Raw genomic sequence first — 20260 nt, 5'->3', positions numbered from 1 at the left:
AGATGTTCTGAATTTTACAGAGTTGCTTCAGGTGTGTTTCTTCCTTTATCTGAACCTTTTGCCTTTTGCCTAGTGTGTGAGGGCATTCACGGAAGAAGGGAAAAACATTGCTTCAGTCCTCTCAGTAGGGTCCGAAGGGAATTAACGTTAAATGAAAAATCTGCATATGGTCCAATCCRGAAATTTAACAGCACTGCCACAGAAAGATCTGGAAGCTGCTCTCCACCCCGGCTGGCTCGCCTCTCTRTGGGTGCGAAGAGCAGCTTCCTCGGGGTGGGACAGTTGTGTGCAGCCGGCGATGCGAGTGAGTGGGGGGAGACACTCCTGCTTCGGCACTATCAAGCCGAAACCCCAGTCCTGGAAAATGCACGCACCTGCTTTGCGTGACTGAAATGAGAGAGTGTCGTCTAAGTCTATGGGCTCTGTTGGTGCTAAGATCTAAATTGTTTTCGTGCCTGCACAGGTGGGTCTTCCAAGTTTAAGGCAAAGAATGAGGTGTGCTGCTGTTGATGCTATGCTTGATCTGTGGATGGATTCTGCTGAGCCAGCAGCAAATAGCGCTCTGCTTCTTGGCTGGTGAAAAGTCAGAAACAGCCATGCTTTTGTTTCCCACCCTAGGATGCGTGGACAGCCCAGTAACATGAGTTTCCCTCACTGGCTCCTCCATTCCCACATCAAAGCCTTTTCTTGGGCTGTTTGCAGCATTGCTGCACGTACTGGGTGTGATTCCCCTTTCACACACACTTCCATAGCTTGAGTGACTAAACTGGGAGCTGCACCAATTTTACTTCAATATAAGAGACCAAATCTAGTCCAAAGTATTGTACATAGGTTACAAAATATGTGTGTGCCATAGGAAAGAGGGAAAAAATATTCTTCCGATCAGAGAAGGTCCACCACAGTTAAAAAATTCTCCTTCCAAGCCCTTTGGTCTGCTGCAACAAGCTTTGGAGACTCAAGAAATAAATGTATATGTAACAAAAGCACTTGACATTTAACAGCCCAGAGAAATCACACTAATCAATTATGTTGTATAAAGACAGCAGGAGGGAAGCATTCGTTGTAGTTGGTTTCTTTCCAAGCAAATCATCTTAGTCATCTGCTGTTAAGCAAACACGTGGTGGACTAGGTGTTTGTCATAAGAAGGGTGCAGCTAGGCATAATTAATAACAGAATCCAACTTTCCATGAAAAGCTTATTAGCTGATGTGAGGAGTCAGACCTGCTCAGGTATTCTAATGTTATCCTACTCCAGCTAAATCACTTCAGAATGAGTTTCCACACAGCAATTATGATTCATCATATTCAGCGCTTAGCTACCTAGCAAACAGATGGGGAAAGATGGACTGTCTTTAACACTCAGGCAAGCAGAGTGCTTGTGTTTGTGAAGCAGCGATAAAAATACAGGGTGCAGGCAGTCACCTCCATATGCTCCATTTGAGAGGGAAAGGACCAGGGGAAGATCGCATGTAGTTAGGAGCCCAGGAGACAGCTTTATTTCCTGAGTTTAGAAAGCCAGGCTTGGAAATGTGGGGTTGTTTTTTCTCTGCATGGAGCTATGCAGTTGATTCCCTTAAGGAGAAAAGATTTAGTTAAGTCCCTTGTGCCTTCTTTTATTGTCCTCCCTTTCTAATGGGTTCATCTCATCTCCAGCAGCGCTGGGCAGAAAGGTTGTGCCGCTTACAAATAGCTCTTGCTACGATTTGAGGCAGTGTGGCAGAAGGCGAGAAAGTCACCTTTGCACAGAAAAGCTTTGGGCCTGGCTTTCTTTCCTGTTAAGGTTGCTTATGTCGGTTTGATCTCAGTGGAGGCAATAAGGCAGAGACTCAGCCCCTTTGTGGACTGGTGGTAGTCATTTCTCCTGAATTGTTTTGGAGGTCGTTTTCAAATTGCCCTGTACGAGACACTTCAGGCTTCAGTAGAGCCACGCTAAATTTGGTGACGGGCTTTTTGCCCGTTGTTCATAAAGGGCATTGCCGTTGTGGTGGTTCCCAGCTGGATGCGTGGCCCAGAGCTGAACGTGAGGCTTTGTGCTGAGGCTCTGGATCAGAGCTTCTGCTGCAGGGTGTCCGGGGGACTTGAAGTCAGTTTTGCCTCTTGCGCTTCTCGCACTGGGGATCTTACCCTCGGGGTCTTACACGGTCTGTGTTTTATCCATCCACAGCCCACGTCCTATAAATGCATTGACCAGACATGAGGCACTGATGTAGACCTGTGTCATCCATGGGGATAAAGGAATGTTTTAAACAAATGCTCTGTGCTTGGATTGTTCAAAGGGTTTTGAATAAAGTACAAAGGGTTTACTTTTATCTTAAGATGCCAATAAGAACTGCTGATAACTGGAATAACTGGTTTAAATGAGCACAGCTATGGTCTGTCTGTTTTGAATTTGATGAAGAAATGACCTACTTTCTGCAGGGAGAGCTGTCATTTTAAAGCAAATGTTAAATTGTTACTTAATAGCTGTGTAGGGTTTGAAGTACCTTTAGTATTCCTACTTTGTCCTCAGCTGCTGAATTTTGTAGCTGCTTTTATGTGGCTAAGGTCAAGCTGGTCACCACTGATAATTTTGTACTGCTGAGACATTTTCTGATTGTGTGGAAGCAGATCACCAGTATGGGGGGCAGAAAGGGGGGATGACGTGAGAACTGACCTCATCCAGGCACTTCTGTCAAGTGCCACGTAAGAGATGCACATTCAGTCCTTGTATCCTTGGCGCTTTAGTTCCTCTCTCCCCAGCAGATGCTTTAGAGGACTGTGGAGACAAGGCCCAAAGCCTCTCTATTTCTCTGCCTCAGAAGAACAAAAGAGGAAATTTTCCTTATCTAGTAGTTTTCCCAGTGTTCCCTGGATGTGCACACTGTTCAACTGGGAAAGATTACAGCTGCTTGGGAGCCTAAAAAAATAATGTACTTTTTTTTTTGGCTGGGTTTCATAGATGTAAATAATTTTTTTTCAATCTTTATCCAGAGGCTTTCCGTCCAGATTGCTAGCATCTTTGCCATTTTGCTATACTGACTCTATTGCTCTTTTTATAGGTTTTCTAGTACGCTTGTACCACCATCCCTTTCTTTGTTGCTGTTAGAAAGTAACAAGCCATGATTTTTTGGGGCTAGGTGGCAAGTTAAGAGGTCTGCGTCTCTTGAGTAAGACTTCTGAGCAACATGCTTGCTGTTGAGTTTTGTTGGGTTTTAACTGAGCCGGGTTAGATGAGATACCCCCCTTCATCTCAGCATAGGTACTGATCCCGGGATTCGGAAGCTGGGCCTGGAAGCTGTAGTCAAGCTAAGGAGAACCAATATGAACAATATTTCATCCCGCCCATATGATTTCGGGGGTGTCTTCCACAGTCATGAGGTGGGCTCTTTCTTAGGCATTGGTTGACTTCCAACTGGCTTGAATGCCTTATTTACAGAGATGGAAAAGGCACTGTTGTTTTTTCATTTTCCTCTGGTTTGTACCATAATGTATAACTCTTGTTTGACTTCATCTCCCTTTACATCAAAAAAAAAATCTCTACAAGGGAAAAACTACATGAAAAGTCAGTGTTCCTGACATAATTTAAAATGCTTCCTTTYGTAGGTTTTAGTCACCAACTATATCTAAAGTGGCACTGCTGTACTGATTATATCGGACATAAGAAGGTTTGAGGACAAAAGTAAAGAAACAGTTTCCTTATCCTTTGGTTTCCTGAGATATCTTTGCTCTTTTGAAGTGCCCGTCTTAAAAAGCAAACATACCAGAACAGCAAGGCACAAGAAATATTTATATCTCTGTAGCTGGTCAAGGTAAACCCTACAGGGAGTGTTGACCTCAGTAGCTACGTCATCTGGTATTTGTTGGGCTGTTACGTGGGGTAGCTGGCTATCTAGAATCAACCAGCAGTATAAAAATACAACTCACCAGTGAAAAGAGCCTGTCTAGTTAACTCAGCATGTGTTCCTTCAGCATTTACACTTCTGCACTGCCTGAAAACCCTATTGTCAGATGAGGAGTTACTCTTTAGTTTTGCGCTCACCAGGGTTTCATGACGTATGAATCTCTTAGCAGGGCATCAGTGGGCTGGGTGCCAACGGCCCACGCTGTGCTTATTGTCCTGTCCTTGTCTTTAAAGTGTAGTGTCTACGTAACTCACTTGTTCATAAAGCCTTGGGAACCCTCCCAGAGGGGCACTGACAAAAATCATGTAACGTGTTCCGTTTTCATTAACTAATTTATTTTGTCAATGATTTCAGAGACAGTTTGGAGAGCTTTCTGTTTCTGCTCCAATAAGAGTTAATGATGCCGGGAAAGGGCTAACTGTAGGATATATGCAGCATTTAGTGTGAGCCTTTAGGGCTCTCATTCCACCTAAGTAATAGGCTGAAGAAGGATGCTGGCTGCTGCCCATGTGCGAAGGACTCAGTCCTGCTGGATCTGTATGCTAGGGTATATTTCTGAAGGAGCACTAACAGGATGCAGGTATGACTCCCCAAGGGTTGATTTTTTGTTTCCAGGAGCAGAAGGGGGGAAGAGATGCAGGATAATTAAGAAACAGCCTCTTTGGCAGGTATCCCTTTCCCTTACCCTAACCGTAAGAGAATATTTTTTTTGGCTCACAGGAAGAGGAGTGTCCTTGGTTAAAGAAGTTCTTTGACAGGAGTATTGACCTTCAGTCAGCTAATTCCTCTAAGGACATCTGAGACAGAGATGGTGATGATTGTTTGGGTGATAATAGGCCAAAAAGAAAGTACAAACAAACCTCACAGTACACGCACAAATGCCTGCTTGTCGCCTCCTGCAAATAGCCTATGCGATGCTGCCAGGCAGGAGAGAGCTGAGAGACGTAAAAAATGATAGCCTTCAGTTGCCTTCTTCAGGTGGCACGTCCAAACAGCAGGGATGTCCATGCTCCCGAGTGTGGAATGCAGACTGGCACTGCATGGGGAAATTCCCTTCTGACACCAGAGCCAAGCTGGCAGGTGATACGCAGCCTGGGGGCGCGCAAGGAAGGCAGACTGCAAGCTGTGTTAATGAACCAAGATGGGCAGCTGGAGGAATGGCCCGCGAGGTCTGGTTTATGTCATCTGAACGGTCTATGCCAAAAGTGAAAAGTGCAGCTATTCACTTTGTGACAGAATCAACAGCTTCTGCAACAAAGTGTTTCCCCGCTAATTTAATGACCAAATTCTTCCTCCCAGCTAGTTTTCGATATCCTGAGGCACTGCGGTTATTACGACATTTGCACGTTCCAGCTTGGAACCGCTGTTTGTGAATACCCCTGAGTCAGCAGCCTGACAGGTCACGCTAACCCTGCTCTTCACTCGTACGGATTTGATCAGCCAGCAAAGTTTATTGCATGCAGCTGAAAGCCTTCAATCTCTTCTATTCGTGGAAGGAAAAGAGTAATGTGCCATCCCCATATTGGCACCATATGGGGTCTGCTCAGCCCCCAGCTGCTTCAGCTCTTTCCAGCAGCCCTGCAGCGCTATATTGTATGTGTTCTCTGCAGAGCGTTGCCTGACCCTGCTCAGCCTTCACAGCACAGGCCTGGAGGGAAAGAAATTAGAGGGGTGAATTGCAGCAAATCTAAGAAGAATATAAGGAGTATTCCAAAACCAAAGGTACTCCCCATTCACTATATGACAGAGAAGCCAGGGAGATAGTTTCAAAAAGACTTGCACAGATTTTATGAAAAATTTCCTGTGAATAACGTGATTAGGTTATGCTTTAGGCTTTTCAGACTTATGTTTTAATCATAAAAAAACTTTTATCGCCATTTAACCATTTCAGACATGTGCCAACACACAGCATGTGCACTAACAAACGTGCTGCTTTAACTTATTTATAGGCTTGGAGGTAGTGTTTTGAACTCTGCCTCTGCAAGGTTTGGCAATGAAGGCTATGACACTTGCATGATGGGAAGAATTGTTGCCAAGTTGGGTAACTTCTGACAAGTATAAACACAGCTCTGCTTTCTGTAAACTAGATTTCAAATCATATTGCTGTTCCTGATGAAGAGACAGTCCTGACATTTAAATATTCTGTCTTTCTGATTAGCTATTAAGCCTTCTCTGTGCTGGTTTGCGTTGAGTGAGCCTGTAAAGATCATAGAGCAAGGGAGCAGCAAACGCCATGGGATGGGATGGGATGGGATGGGATGGGATGGGTGCCCCAGGAGCTTTACCTGGGTCTGGCTGTCTCTTTGTCACAAATATAGCCCAGATTTGTTGTTTCTAAGAGTTGTCACCGCTGAAAGGTCTGTGTTAGCCAACGTGAAATGGGTTTGCTGAGATCAGCCCAGGTTTGCCTGCCCAGTTCTCCATGGACTCATGTTTACACCCCGAACTGGCATTGCAGATGTCCCAACTGGTGTATTTGTAGGCAAGTTCAGGAGAAGCCAGAACTTTACTGTACAGTGCACAATGACCTTTCCTTTCTCTCGTAATGAAGACATGTCCAGGCCGGTATTTGTGTGTGCTGGTGGGGTAGTAAGCGAAGGAAAATTCTTCTTATAATAAGCTGCACTTGAGTGTTACAGTTTCCTGTATAACACCTTTCTGTAATGCCATTCAAATCAAAATTATGCCAGGAATAAAATCATTGCCTGTAAAACCTGGAATATTAAATTGACCAAATTCAGTCCTGACGTAAGTGAATTCCCATTGCGCTCAATGGGAAATAAACCTGGATTTAGCCCATTTTGTTTTGCAGGTTTCACGGGCAGGGCTGATTTGGTAATAGCAGCACTTCTCCAACAGCTGTGACTGGAAAAGTTGCAGTGTATCTTCCAGATCAAGGCAATCACGTGATTCGGTTATGCAGACTACCAGGCTGGGCTCCAAGAAACCCAAGTCCTGGCTGAGCTCTGCCAGTGATTTTTGGTTGATCAGCTCATCCTTTGTCCTTACATCTGACATATTTATATCATAAGTTTTGGGGAGATATCAAGTCTGTGATTATATGTTTGGAGAGTATCCAATGTCTCAGTAGCCAGTATTGTTTCAGTTTTTTCTTGTCACTGTAATTGAGTATGATACGGTAGATGTATTTCCTGCATAGGTAGAATGCTCTGAAAATACCTGTGCTTATAAAAACTGATGTCACTTTTTGCACCATGAATTTGAGCTGTTGTGAAGCGCAGTTATACTGCAGTTAGGAAGTAGTGGGACTTCAGGAAAAAAAACTTGCCAGTAAGCACGGGGAAAGAGAAGCGAGGAGGTGGGAGTAGTTTCGGTTGCCAAAAGGAAAACCCTCTTCTGCAAATCTAGGTATGCCAAGGACTAGGAGCAGTTCTGCCTTAATGCCTTCCTCTGCTGGGGTAGGACTGCTCTCTCTGGTGTTGGTCTTGTCTCTATTTAAATTACCCAGATGAGAATGATTTTGTAGGAGTGCAAAAGCAGCCCTGCGTGGAGCTGACCTTTGGGTCCTCCAGCCCAGCTCCCGGCCATCCTGTTCCCAGCGGTGGCCACTACCAAATGATTTGAAGGAAAGTGCAAAGACTAAACCATCAATGATTTGCAATATAACTTCCTTTTGGTCAAGTCTCATCCTCCCCTTTAACAAATATTAGCAAAAGCTCTGAAGCGTTGTTATTTTCCCTCACCTTTCCCCACCCAAAACCCTTCTAAACAATTATGTTGGGATTAACTATGATGTTATTATGTAGAACCCAAATTGTATCTTCCTTAAAGGAATCTTTGTCATAGTTTCCTTTTGAAGAGTGTTGCCCAGGCTAATGGATGCAGCTATTAGAATGATTTTTCTTCTGTCTGGGCTACATTTTCCTTACCAGTAGCCTTTTCATCTGAATAATACAGCCTTTTTTTCAATTTAAAACAAATTTAGCTTTGGCTAAAATTTTGCAATAGTGTGCTCGTATACACCCATCTACCTATGCGCTGCCRCTACTGAAATCTCTAATCTAATGTTATTCCTAGGCCCTGTTTGCCAATTTTCTTTCAACCTGTTTTTTGTTGTTGTTAGTTTTGATTTAAAGCAGAGGTGATGATGGGCATTTGATTTTTGCAGCATTGCGCCTGGTCCCAGAGGTGACCTTCTCCGCTTGCGCGGCATGTAGCCCAAGCCACGGGATTGCTGCGTTTCGCAGGATGCCTAAGAGGAAGATCAAAATGGGGTTCACCTGAGGCAGCATTAGCCTCCAGATAAGAGCATGCCTTCACGCATTCCTCTTCCCTGATGCTTTGGCACACGTGATTATTAAAAAAAGAAATGGGCAGGGCTGGGTGTGGGCAGAAAAGAGACATGTCTCAGAAGAAGTGAGTCCGAGTCTCAACGTGTTATCAAGGCACTTAGCGACGGCGGAGGCCTCTTTTTGGTATCCTGCCATTAGGCAAGACTGGTAGGACTGAGTGCCCTTGTACTCCCTATTATACAAGAAATGCTAGGTTGCTGCTAACAGGAACAGCCGAAAGGATGAACGTTTCTGCCCAAGGACAGGGCAGATCTTTTTAAATAATATCTCATTCCTACCTTTGGCTAATTTGTTTCATCAGGAGCTGCCTAGTCCAGTGGGATTTTTTGTTCCAGTTTCCCCTGTGAAGGATAGGTGGGGTTCACTGAAAATGAGATATAAATGTTGTTAAATTAGTGCTAGGCAGTGAGTGAGCTGAAAGATGTTATTTGGCATCCAGAGTTGCTCTGGCCCGTCTTTACAGGATATTCCTTTACCCCATGCTCCAGGCTGCCGATGAGCCAAGGAGAAGGTATTTCTGCAGTCCTTAGGGAGAGACAGGAGAAGACTGTGATAAATGGGCTTTGGACAGATTTGAACATGAGAACATGAYTGGGCAGAGCAGAAGAGCCCTATGTACAGTGTCCAGTTAATTTTGATTTTTAATCTTAACTTCTTAGATAACAGGTGAGATTAACAATGGAATTTGGACTAGAAGTGCCATGTAACAGACTGATTGCTTGAAATATCTAGCCGTGTCTGTCGTAAGAGAATTAAATAAGCTGATCTGCTTCATTTCTTGCTGATTCATCTGGCCTGGGTAAGGGAAAGTTGTGCTCTCGAGAGGACCTGGGGCATGGGATTATGTGTTCTTTGGTTAATATTGCAGAAACTCTGAGAAAGGGATGAGATTTCAGTAAATGTGAGAGCAGACAGTGCACGCAAACAGGTTTTTTCCCTTGCACATGTTGCTATTTCAGAGGGCTGATTCATGACGACGGAAAGGGAGACCATAGGATGCAGCACAGAGCACCCTGGGTCTGATGAACGGCAGGGCATTTCTGCTGTGGCAGTGAGCCACGTTCGCCTGGGTGCAGTCATGGACTGGCATTTCTATTCCTGATTCGATGGGTCTTCTTTTCAAGCTCGCAGTGCGGGCTCCGTGTGCCCATGTCTATCTGTAGGCAGAAACTGTGAAAAACGAGAGAATCCGATCAAACAGTCCTGCATGGGCTTGGCAAACCATACCGGTGTCGCAGGGCAAGGGCTTGCAGCTGCCCATCAGTGATTAGAAAGTTCTGCCTGCGTTTCCATGAACAYTCCTGCTGCTGGAGATGTGGAACTCAATGGGAAAAATCACTTTGCTCTGCATGGCAGTTTGGCACAGGACTTCTGAGAACACCAACCTGTTGCCTTTAACAAAATGTGGGGAAGATGCAGGAGTGGGAGTCATTAAGGTAACAGCTGATGCTGTAAAGCCACATGTGACTGCTCTTACATATTGGCTTGACTCATGCCCATCGTTTCTACCTTTGGTCTGTGGAAAGGGATTGGGGGGAGGTTCAAGTAAAGTCAGTAAGCCCAGCTTATTGAAGAAATTACTTAACATTGTGTCAGAAATGCTACATCTTTCTCTTCTGTAATTCCCAGGGTTTTCAAAGCTCCCYTTTAAACGTGGGTGCAACTTCTCCTTCCTTTTTATTTTTCTGCTTCCTCTGATTATTATTTTTTCCTCCCCCTCTACCTCACTCTCGATATTTCCAGTAAAACCAGGAGGGACATGATTGTTTTTGTTTAACAACTTCAACTTGAGCAGAATATTCCATTGCCAGCGTTTCCTGGTCTGTGTGCAATGGAAATCTATCCATGGGCTCCTATTAATGAGGTTCTGCATGCCAACCCCAAGACCAGCATAGGACAGCACATGTTTTAGGAACACATTAAAGCAATATTTTGAACTTTGAAGCCAGCGGTTTCAAAAAGGGGGAATGATGGAGAGGAACTAATTGAGATCCGGATTCTGGGGAGGGGTTGGTTTTTTTCCCCGACCTCATTTTATTCTTCCCAGTAGTTGAGAGTGCGCCATGGCTTGCTCCGCTCAGGACCAGGGGGAGTGCGGCATGAACATCCCTCCTGGGAAATGACTGTGAAGGTGTCGCAGTGGAGTCACGTGCCAGTAGTAGGGTTCCTGCCGTGCGAAGCCCTGCTAGTTGATGCATTTCAGAGATGCAGGACAGATGGGGTGGTCCCTGTCTCCCTCTGACACCATGGAGCAGATACAGCTACCTGGTGGTTTGCCAGCCTGCTGTATCCACCACACGAGGTCACGAGAAGGGGAAAGGGTGCTGGGCTAGACCATGAGCATGGGGAGAGAAAGGCCCAGCTGCAGCACAACTTGGGGAAAAAGCTGATGCTGTGAGTGTCGCATCCCAAGCATGGTCTGCGTTTTTTAGAACTTCTCTTTCAACATTACCATGAGCGGAGTTTTTCTTTGGGGCCAGCTTCGAGCCTGCTGTAAACAAGTTGCCAAACTTTCAGTTACGTTCCATCTCCTTTCCCCTAGATTCAAATGGTTTTCTATGGCCCACAGAAACAGTATAAAAATCATTCCTGTGTTTTTCTACATTGTTAAAAAACGTTCTTTAAGCTCTTGGTAACTTGGGACTTGGGGTCCGCCACTGCTCTTCTGTGTGCAGTAAGAACCAGGCTCACGCTGATGATTTTGGTGTAAACTCTCCCAGTATCTGAAGGGCTTTTCTTTTTTTGAAATAATTTTGTGTCTTGTTTGGAAAGGTTGATTAAGAGTGTGCCCAGACTTCTTGGGGAGGATTTCTGTGAATAGCAAATGAATTAATCCATTTGGATTTCACCAAAGATTTTTACAGATGGCTTTAAAATATATTTAAAATGTTTATTTAAAATCCAAGTCAAATGATTTTAACAAACTSTCTCAAGATAGAAGAAACTGACTTTTTGGAGTAACTGTATTATTTATTCTTTGTATTGCAGTAGCACCTAGAGAACCCTATTGTGCTAGATGCGGTACAAACATACAACAGAGATGGTCCCTGCCCATGTGAGCTTACAGTCTTCAGCCTAGGCTCTGCATCATCCTGCTGCTGGATTACCCATGCGTTCATTCTCCTTACACACATCTGCCATCCTAGCCAAGCTCTCCTGGGGCAAGGAGTTCAAACCTGCAGGTTTGATTTCCTCATTACCCCCAACAGAGAAAAGATCACGTAGGAGGGAAGTTTCAGAAAGCTGAACAACTTGCCCTTTCCTGATGCACATTTCTCGAACTGACTGAGTCTTCACATGCTGTAGATACCAAGCCTGTGGCCAAGCCATGGGGGCTTCCTGAGATCACTGTTGCTCCTCAAAGAGCTGTGGTTTCCTTGTTCCCAGTGTCCTCAGGCAGACAGAGGTGTTTGGATAAAAGGAAGCCTTTTCAGTGGTTTTATTTTATATTCTTTTTTTAAAACAAAGTTTTGTTTTTGTTTAGCCTTTTAATTTTTCATTCTCATTCAATACCTTCCCACAGTTGCTGCCATATAGAGCAAGGGGAAAGGATACGGTAAAAAGCAAACATCACACATGCACGCCGTCAATCATCAAAGTATCAAAAACAAAGCTTGCAAGACCACAAACTTGTATAAATGTGAAAAAAAAAAAAAGGACACTGACTAAACACATCAGGTCATATTGTCCCTTTGGGTAGCTTTAACTTAGGGTGGAAGAAACTCCACCGCTTTTTGAGCTTGTCTCCTGCAGTCACTGTCCCATCCTTTTCCTCCTCCTCTCTCAGCTCTCAGGTACAGCTGAGATTTGTTTCCTCTAATTCACAGAGCCTTAAAGAGACAGTTCCAGGGAGGGATGAACTTAAGTTGGTTCATGCATGCTAAAGTTATGAGGTCTTAGGGGCAAGAGAAGAAGCCAAAGGATAATTTCCTTAGAGCTGTCTTGTTTCCATCTCTTAATGGCACGGACTGGCTCCTACAGGCTGGGGAGGTGATGGGATCACGTGAATGAAGAGGAAGGGGCAACCTCCCTGTCTACGCTTGCTTTTTTTTGGCAGATCCCATTTGCTCTGTCTTTTCTGTCCTCAAAAGAGCAAGGGAGCTCTGCTGTACTTGTTTGCAGTGGTGTGGAAGTAATGGGGTGTGAGAAACAAACCCACAGCAAAAATCTAATTGAAAATAACAAACATGTAAGCCTGAGAAAAGGAGAAGAGAGGTCTGGACCTTGGCAAAGAGAAAAAAGCTAAATTGTGATTCCCAGTGTGTGCTAGAACCTAGTTTTGGTTGAAGCCATATGGCTTGTGAATAGTACTGGTAGAAGCAGAGCAACTGGCAATTTGAAACTGTGTTAGCAGAGAGGAAGGACAGCTCTTTCTACTGAGGTGCTTATAATTTCTTATCCCCCCAGAAATAAATAAATAAATATCCTGAAGCTGTGTGTCACTGGTGCAGCTCAGCAGAGCTGTCTCTGAACCCCAGTCAAGGAGACACACCGTGCCTACCCTGCATCTCGCAAGGCAAGGGCAATGTCAGAGAACAGCACTTTGAAAACACAAGCCAAATACAAAGTGCTCTCAGACCAAATCCCTCTGCCCACAAGTACAGTTGGTTTTCTGATTACTCGGTTGTAAAGGTTTTATTACAAAGTTCCTTCTGAGATGAGGAGGATGGAAAAAAATGGGATGAGTGCTCCGTGGCTCAAGCTCAATATTCAGAATCTCTGATTAGAGCTATCAAGGAAGAAGGGCTCCTTCCAAAAAGTCTCCTATCCACCACCTATGGCACAGCGTGCATCTCTGGGAGATATACAAGCTGCTACCAACGCACTTTGAGGTTACGATGCCCAGCCCCCGTATAGCTAAGGAAAAAAGAAAATATCCTATACACTATAGAGGTGGGCCCACATGCTGTCATCTGAGTCCCAACTACCCCAGAAGTCTGGGGGAGCTTGGATGTGGACTCTTGTGTGACTTGTTACAGGGACAGGTTCAAGCAAGTACTATCTGAATGAGAAACCAAATCCAAATTCCCACAGATTTTTGGCTGCCATTTGGCTGGGAGCCTTTATTCTATCTCTAATTCCACAAAAGAAAAAGAAACAAAAAACAGTAAAAGGTGCTTTTAAAATACCATGAGGAGAGAAACTGCCATGAAAATAAATAGCGAAAATAACAATGTTAACATTTCTGGTATCACAGCAACTCTGAAATTCAAGTAGTGTGCACATGCCTATAGCACTTTCTCACAGCCACTATTGGCGCGGCCTGAGGTTCAGAGCTCAGATTGTGACCCACTGTTCACCAAAACAACCAGCTCCTCCCTGGTGCTGGAATGGATTTAGAGAGAAGGGGAGAGGAAAGATGGATGCAATCTCTGCTGATAATCAGGTCTTTACTGTGCCCACCTGATGCCATGCTTTAGCAGGACAAAAACACATCAAAGTTCTCTTATTTCTGTCCCTCTGACTGTCGTGCCTGAGACATAATGGCCATGCCTCAGAGTTGGAAAGGGTATTGCTTCAGATAGTCACCCATCCGCCTGGGCAGAGGGAGCTGGTCCACTTCGGCTGTTGACTTGTTAATCTGTAGCCGGCACAGGTGTTGTAGACTGGGGATGTTGTCTTTGCGGCTGAGCGGCCGGATGAGTTTCAAGTGTACTGCAGCTGCTGCCATCTCTTTTTGCATGGGAGGTAGAGGAGATGGAGGTGGGTAAGGAGCCTCATTCTTGCTTTCCATTGTGCAGGACATGACATAATGCTGGATAAGACTGACCACATCTGGGAAGGCCAGGATGCGAGGTTTGGACAAGTAGTTTGAGTCTAGCCGGAACTTGCTGTCAGTGTATTCAATGCGCACATTGGTGGGACCTCGATTTGTCTTGACAGAGAGTGTGAACAGGTAGCTAGGGTGGGTGCTGTCCCGTACCAGAAAGGTGCCCTCAGGCATCTTTTGGAGATGCTGCTTGGCCTCGCTGGCAGTGATAGATCCCCAGTACCAACCTGGAAAAGCATCCCAGAAAGAACTTTTTAGGGAAAGAATGTATCAAGGAATTGGCAGCATATTTAGGGAAGTCTTGAAGCCCACTGAGTACAGGACCTGGGCTTTGTAAGACCTTCAAAAAAGAAGGCAATGTCAAGTTCTAAGGGTTTTCTACTTATGTTCATCATTGCTCTGCTGGACTTGGGATGGGAAAGCCTACTTTTGTAGCTATTGAAGTTTACAGAGAAAGAGGAGCCTTTTCTCATTTCTTTCTAATTCAGCTATAAAAGACAAAGCATTTGCATATGCTAGTATTAAGTTACTTCATAATGCAAGTGCTGAGTTTGTGGAGACTGAAATCCACATTGCATCGACAGCAATCAGCTGTGACTGTGCTAGAACTGGGTTCCTATCTGAAGTGGGATTTGGAGATTCTTGTTGGATCTGGATTGCAGAGTTGGCTCCCTGCAGCCTCCTGACCCACGACTTTGTGCTCAGGGGTAGAGCCTTACCAGATTCGCGCAGATAGGAGAAGGTTTTTGCAATGCAGAGAAGGTCTTCTTCGGGGTCTCGCATCTGAGGTGGGTTGCTGTCTGGAACAGGCACTGCAAAGGCAGGTGCAGACTCTTCCTGGAAGGCTGTTACTGGGAGAGGCTGCATGATCTGCTCGGACAAATCCACCGCAATGCCCCTGAGTGACAGCCTCCTGATCTTCTCGTCCGCCAGCAAAGGATGAGGTCTGAAACAAAGGGCATACTGTGCTATTTTTCCTTGCCCTGAAAGAGGTTGCAACATCTGTTCAGTGCATGCTACATCATGCTACAATGTTATGTTCTATAAGCAGACCCTTGATATAATTATATCTCAAATAGAGAGACAGGCAAGGGGGAAAAAATTACACAGCTAAAGACGAGTCTTCAGAAACAGGGAAAGACAAGTGGCCTTTTTCACCTTGGAAAAGATGGGCTATCTTGCAATTTAACTCAATTGTAAGCCTGACCTCTTTAGATGTTGCCTTTCAACACGTAGTTTCAGAGGCAGTAAGGTTCATAATGACATTCCAGCTTCGCTTATGTCATTATGAAGTTGGAGTATTTCTTTTTCTGTCAGTGGGTTAGTCATTTACAGCAATATAATCAGGAGCAGAATCAGGAATAGCTTGGGTTTTGTCCTACCTGCGTTCTACTAAAGGTTAAATATGATCTTAAATATGCCTATTAGGGCTAAGGGTGAGCTGATCTTGTAGTAGAATAACGTGAATTCTTGTTTTAGCCAGCCCTCTGAAACCCTAGCATTCAAGGGCACAAAGGACATCTCAGAGCAACTGTAATCTAGTACTCGTAGTGGTAAGAAGCTCTGCCCATATAGGGCTGCTGTGAACATTATTCCCTCTGTGACCTAAAGAGAGCATTATTGTAGCCATTCAGCATCTAAATGCAAAGTTTCAGGTAGCCTGGGGCTCTTGGGGGCTGTGGGCACCCCTTCTCCATGGTACGGAGCTTCCTAAAGCAAGGCAGGGCTCCTATGGGAGGACGGATGTTGGGGGCAAGGAAAGTCTTCATTCCCAGGCAAGCTCCTGAGCAAAGACATAAGTCTCTGTTGTTTCTTCTAGGCTCTTTGCTTTCATATGCCCTGTACGTGGCATACGTGGCTGTGTCCTGTGTTATCTCCCCCACATCCACTTGCTTGCTTGAGATGTTCTTTCAGGCACTCAAAATAAGAGAATGAGTTTCCAGGGAAATACAACACAGTGCTCAACATGGGACTGTCTGATGGTCAAAGGACCAATTGGAGCTGATGGTGATTACAGGGGCAGCAGCCACCTCCTCCCACATCACTGAAGAGAAAAGCAAAAGGAGACTAAAGTCACAGGCATTTCCCTTCCAACCTGCCTCCTTCTCTGTGTTTTATATAAGCAGTGACACTTTATGGGCATATGTAAACGCGTTGCAAAGTGATCTTTGTCTTATCATAGCTGCACTCTATTCCCCTCAAACAGCTGAGTCACAGATATGGGATGGTGTGCCAGAAGAAGGGATTTTGGAGAAGAGTAGACTAGAGAGAACTTGAAAATGACTTCAGAATGATTTAAGAGCAAGAGACACAATCAGTTCCATGAATCTGCATTTCTAATAAAGCCATGTAGGTTTGGAGTAAGGTTTCTGTAAAGCCATTGGTAACTTTGAATCTACAAAAAGACACTTCTTGCCCATGTAATACAAGGCAAAACCCCACCATTCCACAGGTATTTAGAAAAGAACATTTTTTCTTTTTCTATACGTCAAATTGTTTATCAGAAGGAAGATATCTCTTTGGCAAGCATGGCATTTGATCCTCATTTATTAATTTCTATTTATGGCTGGAAAGCCAAACCTACTAAATCTGATTACTGGCCCTTATCTTCACCAGGCACCCGTGATTACTGGCTTTCACAGAGGAGTGGATCTGAATACACTCTTTTACATGGAGACTGCTGTTGGGAAGCTTTGAATTCTCTTTTAAGTCTCACCTGAGCTAAATTTGTAGGTGCTGAGGACTGTGTTTTTAAAGACATTTAGATGTCTACCTCCTCACATGACTGTCCGCACAAATCTCTAGCTGTCTGCCATGTTGGGGAAAGGAGATTCCCGATTCTCCATTTCTCTCCATTTTGAGCAAGCAGGACTATAAACCAGATCCTCCATTGTACCAAACCTAGTATAACAGTTTGTGCCATCCAAAAGGGGTGTTACACAAGACCGTTGACTGCTGAGGTGCAAATGACTGTGCCAGGTGTTAAATCCTTAAAATCAGTCCTGCACCATCTACTGCCCATTCTCTCCCCCTACAATTAATACTGTAGTCCAAATTCCAAATCTCTCTGAACTTTTTTTTCTCCTGGAAAAAATTTATGGTCTACCCCTTGGGGAAAAATCTTGAACATAAAGAAATCTTTTTGTTCCTAGCATGGATTTTTTTTTTTTAACCTGCTTTTGAGAGAAAATTTAAGAATTGTCTGGGACTGGAAAGGGATGCAGAGAGACCAAAGCTACATGCTCCCATTTTAGGCAGAATGTTGTTAACTTCAAAGTCTGAATCACTTCACAATTCGTTCCTCCAAAAGACACATCAACTATTTGAATTTTTAAATATGTTTCTTTTCTGGAGCCCCTGTGGGTCTCTGTGAAGCAGAACCTATGTGCTTGAGGAGCCGAGGTTTCCCACCATGCTCACTCACTCCCTGCTGCCCTGCGCTCTCTGCCACCTGGAGCCAAGGGGAGCCCAAACCCCATGCAGTTCTAGTGGAGGTTCTTCTACAGCACCCAGGGGAGACCATCCTTATACTCAAGTTATTTTCCTTCTTTACACCTGCCTCTGGGCCCCTCTCCCCACCCCCGCAAAAAGTCCTAGTGTAGCTGCAGTCCTTAAGGAACGTGGCAAAACAGGAGGGGGATTAACAATTCCTGTAGGCCAGGAGGTGACGGTGTCCTAAACAGCTTCACAAGCAGGTTGAAGAAAAAAGAGCAGCTGCTGTGACCAGAGAGCAGCTCCAAGCACAGGAAGGGGAGAAGGCAGGGGCTGACTACAACTTTTATGGAGATGAGGATGGTCAAAATGAAAGAACATAAGCAAGAGGGATACGAGGAGTTTGCTGGGCTAAGGGTGTGTTGAAAAGGGAGGTTGACATGCAAAAGTCAGCGCTTTAATAGGGGTGAAGTAAGTATTTGAAAATAATTAGAGGTCCTAAGAAAGTGGAGGAGACCTGTGGAGGGTCAGAACCGAACGGAATAATTTGTTAGTAGAACTGCTCTGATGAGGAAGAGAACAAACACAGAAAGTTGGGCATGTCTAGCTGGGAGGCTGCGTGGAGTCTCGAGAGAAACAGCAGCAGAATTTCCCAGTGCGCTGGCAATGAGTGTTTCAAAAAGCCTTGGAAAGCCAAGAAAGTTCAAGAGAGTAGATGTGTTTGGTATCATTTACACTAAATGATACTAGTTACACACTGATACACAGTTACTAAATGATATCCAGTTACTTTGCTGATAAGCCAAGCTCTGTAACACAGTCCAAGTAGTGCAATAAAAAGCGTTCAGAGCTGCTCTCCCTCCCATCAGCCAAAACTCCCGTGGGAATTTGGCCTGACTGGGGGGGACAGTGTGGAGTGCAGGAGATATAAAATCCTGGGGGATAATGAAAACTGAGCAGTAAATGGTCATAAAGAAGATATTAGAGACAAATGTCTGCACATCTGGCTGCCTAACAGGTCTTAGTGGGTGCAGGGAGGCGGTAGCTCTGGTGCCTTAGCGCTGGAGGAAAACGGCAGATACGAGTCTCCCACAGCCTAAGTTGAAAACTGAATTTCCTTTGCTGTGGCTATAGGAACTGCCAGCACTAGACTGAAAACAAGAGCAAAAACAAACAAAGGAAAACCCACTTGAGTAGCTGGAAAGTATAGGTAAGCGCGAGCTCTGCTCATCTCTGGAACAGATTGCTGGGGGAAATGGTAAAAATCCCCGTGCTTTAGTCATTTAAAGCGGACAAGGCAAATGCAGCGCTTCTAAGGAAAATCCGCTGAGGGCGGGAGGGGTTGTTAATACTCGCATCATGGCTCAGACTGAAACTAATGGGAGATTACACTGCTACTTCCCAAACACGCAGCATGTGTAAAAACGCTGGATGTATTCCTGCAGTCCGGGTCTTTACACATGTTGATGACCCAGATGTGCTGAACTGACCATGCAAGCACTGAGTGCTCACACCGCTACCAGAGAAGGGACTTGGATGTCTCTTTTACCGAAGAGATATTTCTGGGATGTAACTTCCGTAATAATAATAAATTTCTGTATCTGCACCCTATAGCTTGCTATTCTATAATATGCTGTGTATGGGTCTGTCTGTATATATGTGCATACATTTCATCTTACACATAAAAGCAACAGAGAAACAAGAACATGCATATAACCTAAATATTTACTTAAAAATAGCCAAAAACATTTGAACTCCGGGAAAGTTTTTTCCCTGCAAGTAGTTTGTTCCCACTGGGTCATCAGAGCACCCCTCCTGTCTCGGATTTGTATCCCTCCGTGGGGCACATACACGCCGCTGAACAACATGCCCCAAGTTTTGCCTTAGCTAATTTGCACTCCCCGAAGGACCTTGAGTACTGTGTAATTTCTCAGCTAGAGCAGGCATGGAAATCAGGAACATCTTACGCAGGATTTTGGCCGCAAAAATCCCCAAAGCAGCCATACAGGACTCGCAGGCAGAACTCAGCAATCTGCCAGCGCAAACAGCCCCGTTTCGTTACGCTTCGACGCGGCAACGCATGCTAAGCTGAGAAACGACCGCAGCGAAGCTCTGAATTGCAATTACCGAGCCATGCTTTAAAAGAAGGCAGCATAGGAATCTTACCCCTGAACACACAGGATCATGTCACTCCTGGACCAAGGGAAAAGCATTAAGTCTTCCAGAAGGTGGGGAAATGGTTTCTCCTCTTTTCCTTTCTTTCTTGTCTCCTTTTTCCAGTCTCTACTTCCAGGCTCTGGTCAGGGGTTCACAGTAGGAGCAGGCCAGGGGGTCGCGGGCAGCTCCTGGCCCGCGGCACGCTGCCGTCGGACACGGAGGGAGCGCGGCAGACAGCCGGTCCGAGTGGGACCGCACCGGCTGGCTCGCAGCGTGGGCCAGGACAGCGGGCGCGCTCTCAGGGCTCGCAAATAGAATATGTTCTTGTTCTGCTTTCCAGAAAACAAAAAAAGTTAAAAAAAAAATAGCCAGAGAAAAGGGAAACTACTTATACGTAAAAGAGGAACTAATCTTCCAGCAGAGCAATCTCTTAGAAAAAAATATTCAGAGCAGCCTGAAGTGATAATAAATAGCAATAAATAATATCCCCCCGAGTGCACGGGAGAGGAGAGCCGGGAGAGCAGCACCGTGCGCTTCCCCTGCCTCCAGAAGTAATGAAGCTCTGAGGGGGAAAAAAAAAGCCACCTACTAAGTAATCTTTTGTTTGCCCCTTTTAATCTGTTCCAGGAAGTGAGGGATTCCTGGAATCGTATTGTAGTCACATCACTCTTCCGATATCAGCCACACACACCCACCCACTCCCCCCCC

General features: G+C 45.0%; 3 protein-coding genes across 3 annotated transcripts in view; 2 read left to right on the top strand and 1 right to left on the bottom strand.

Annotated features, from left to right (window-relative positions):
* HEMK1 (HemK methyltransferase family member 1) overlaps positions 1-19006 on the top strand; it is a 105499-nt gene extending 86493 nt beyond the window's left edge. Inside the window, exon 13 of the transcript XR_003251799.1 lies at positions 16580-19006. The gene's annotated coding sequence lies outside the window, so the exon portion shown is untranslated. The remainder of the gene's footprint in view (positions 1-16579) is intronic.
* Positions 1-20260, top strand: part of MAPKAPK3 (mitogen-activated protein kinase-activated protein kinase 3) — a 131625-nt gene that overhangs the window by 54522 nt on the left and 56843 nt on the right. The gene's annotated exons all lie outside the window — the stretch shown is intronic.
* Positions 11070-20245, bottom strand: CISH (cytokine inducible SH2 containing protein). The gene is made up of 4 exons (XM_026055081.1): positions 20142-20245; positions 19562-19881; positions 14683-14909; positions 11070-14190 (listed from the first exon to the last, which is right to left on the bottom strand). The coding sequence occupies exons 2-4, from the start codon at positions 19606-19608 to the stop codon at positions 13688-13690; spliced, it is 777 nt and encodes a 258-aa protein (XP_025910866.1). The 5' UTR covers positions 19609-19881; positions 20142-20245; the 3' UTR covers positions 11070-13687.

The sequence above is a fragment of the Apteryx rowi genome, unplaced genomic scaffold (assembly GCF_003343035.1).
Source record: "Apteryx rowi isolate R43461 unplaced genomic scaffold, aptRow1 scaffold_98, whole genome shotgun sequence".
Taxonomy (NCBI): Eukaryota; Metazoa; Chordata; class Aves; order Apterygiformes; family Apterygidae; genus Apteryx; species Apteryx rowi.
Note: the sequence above shows the minus strand (reverse complement) of the source record. Positions and strands in the feature narration are given on the sequence as shown.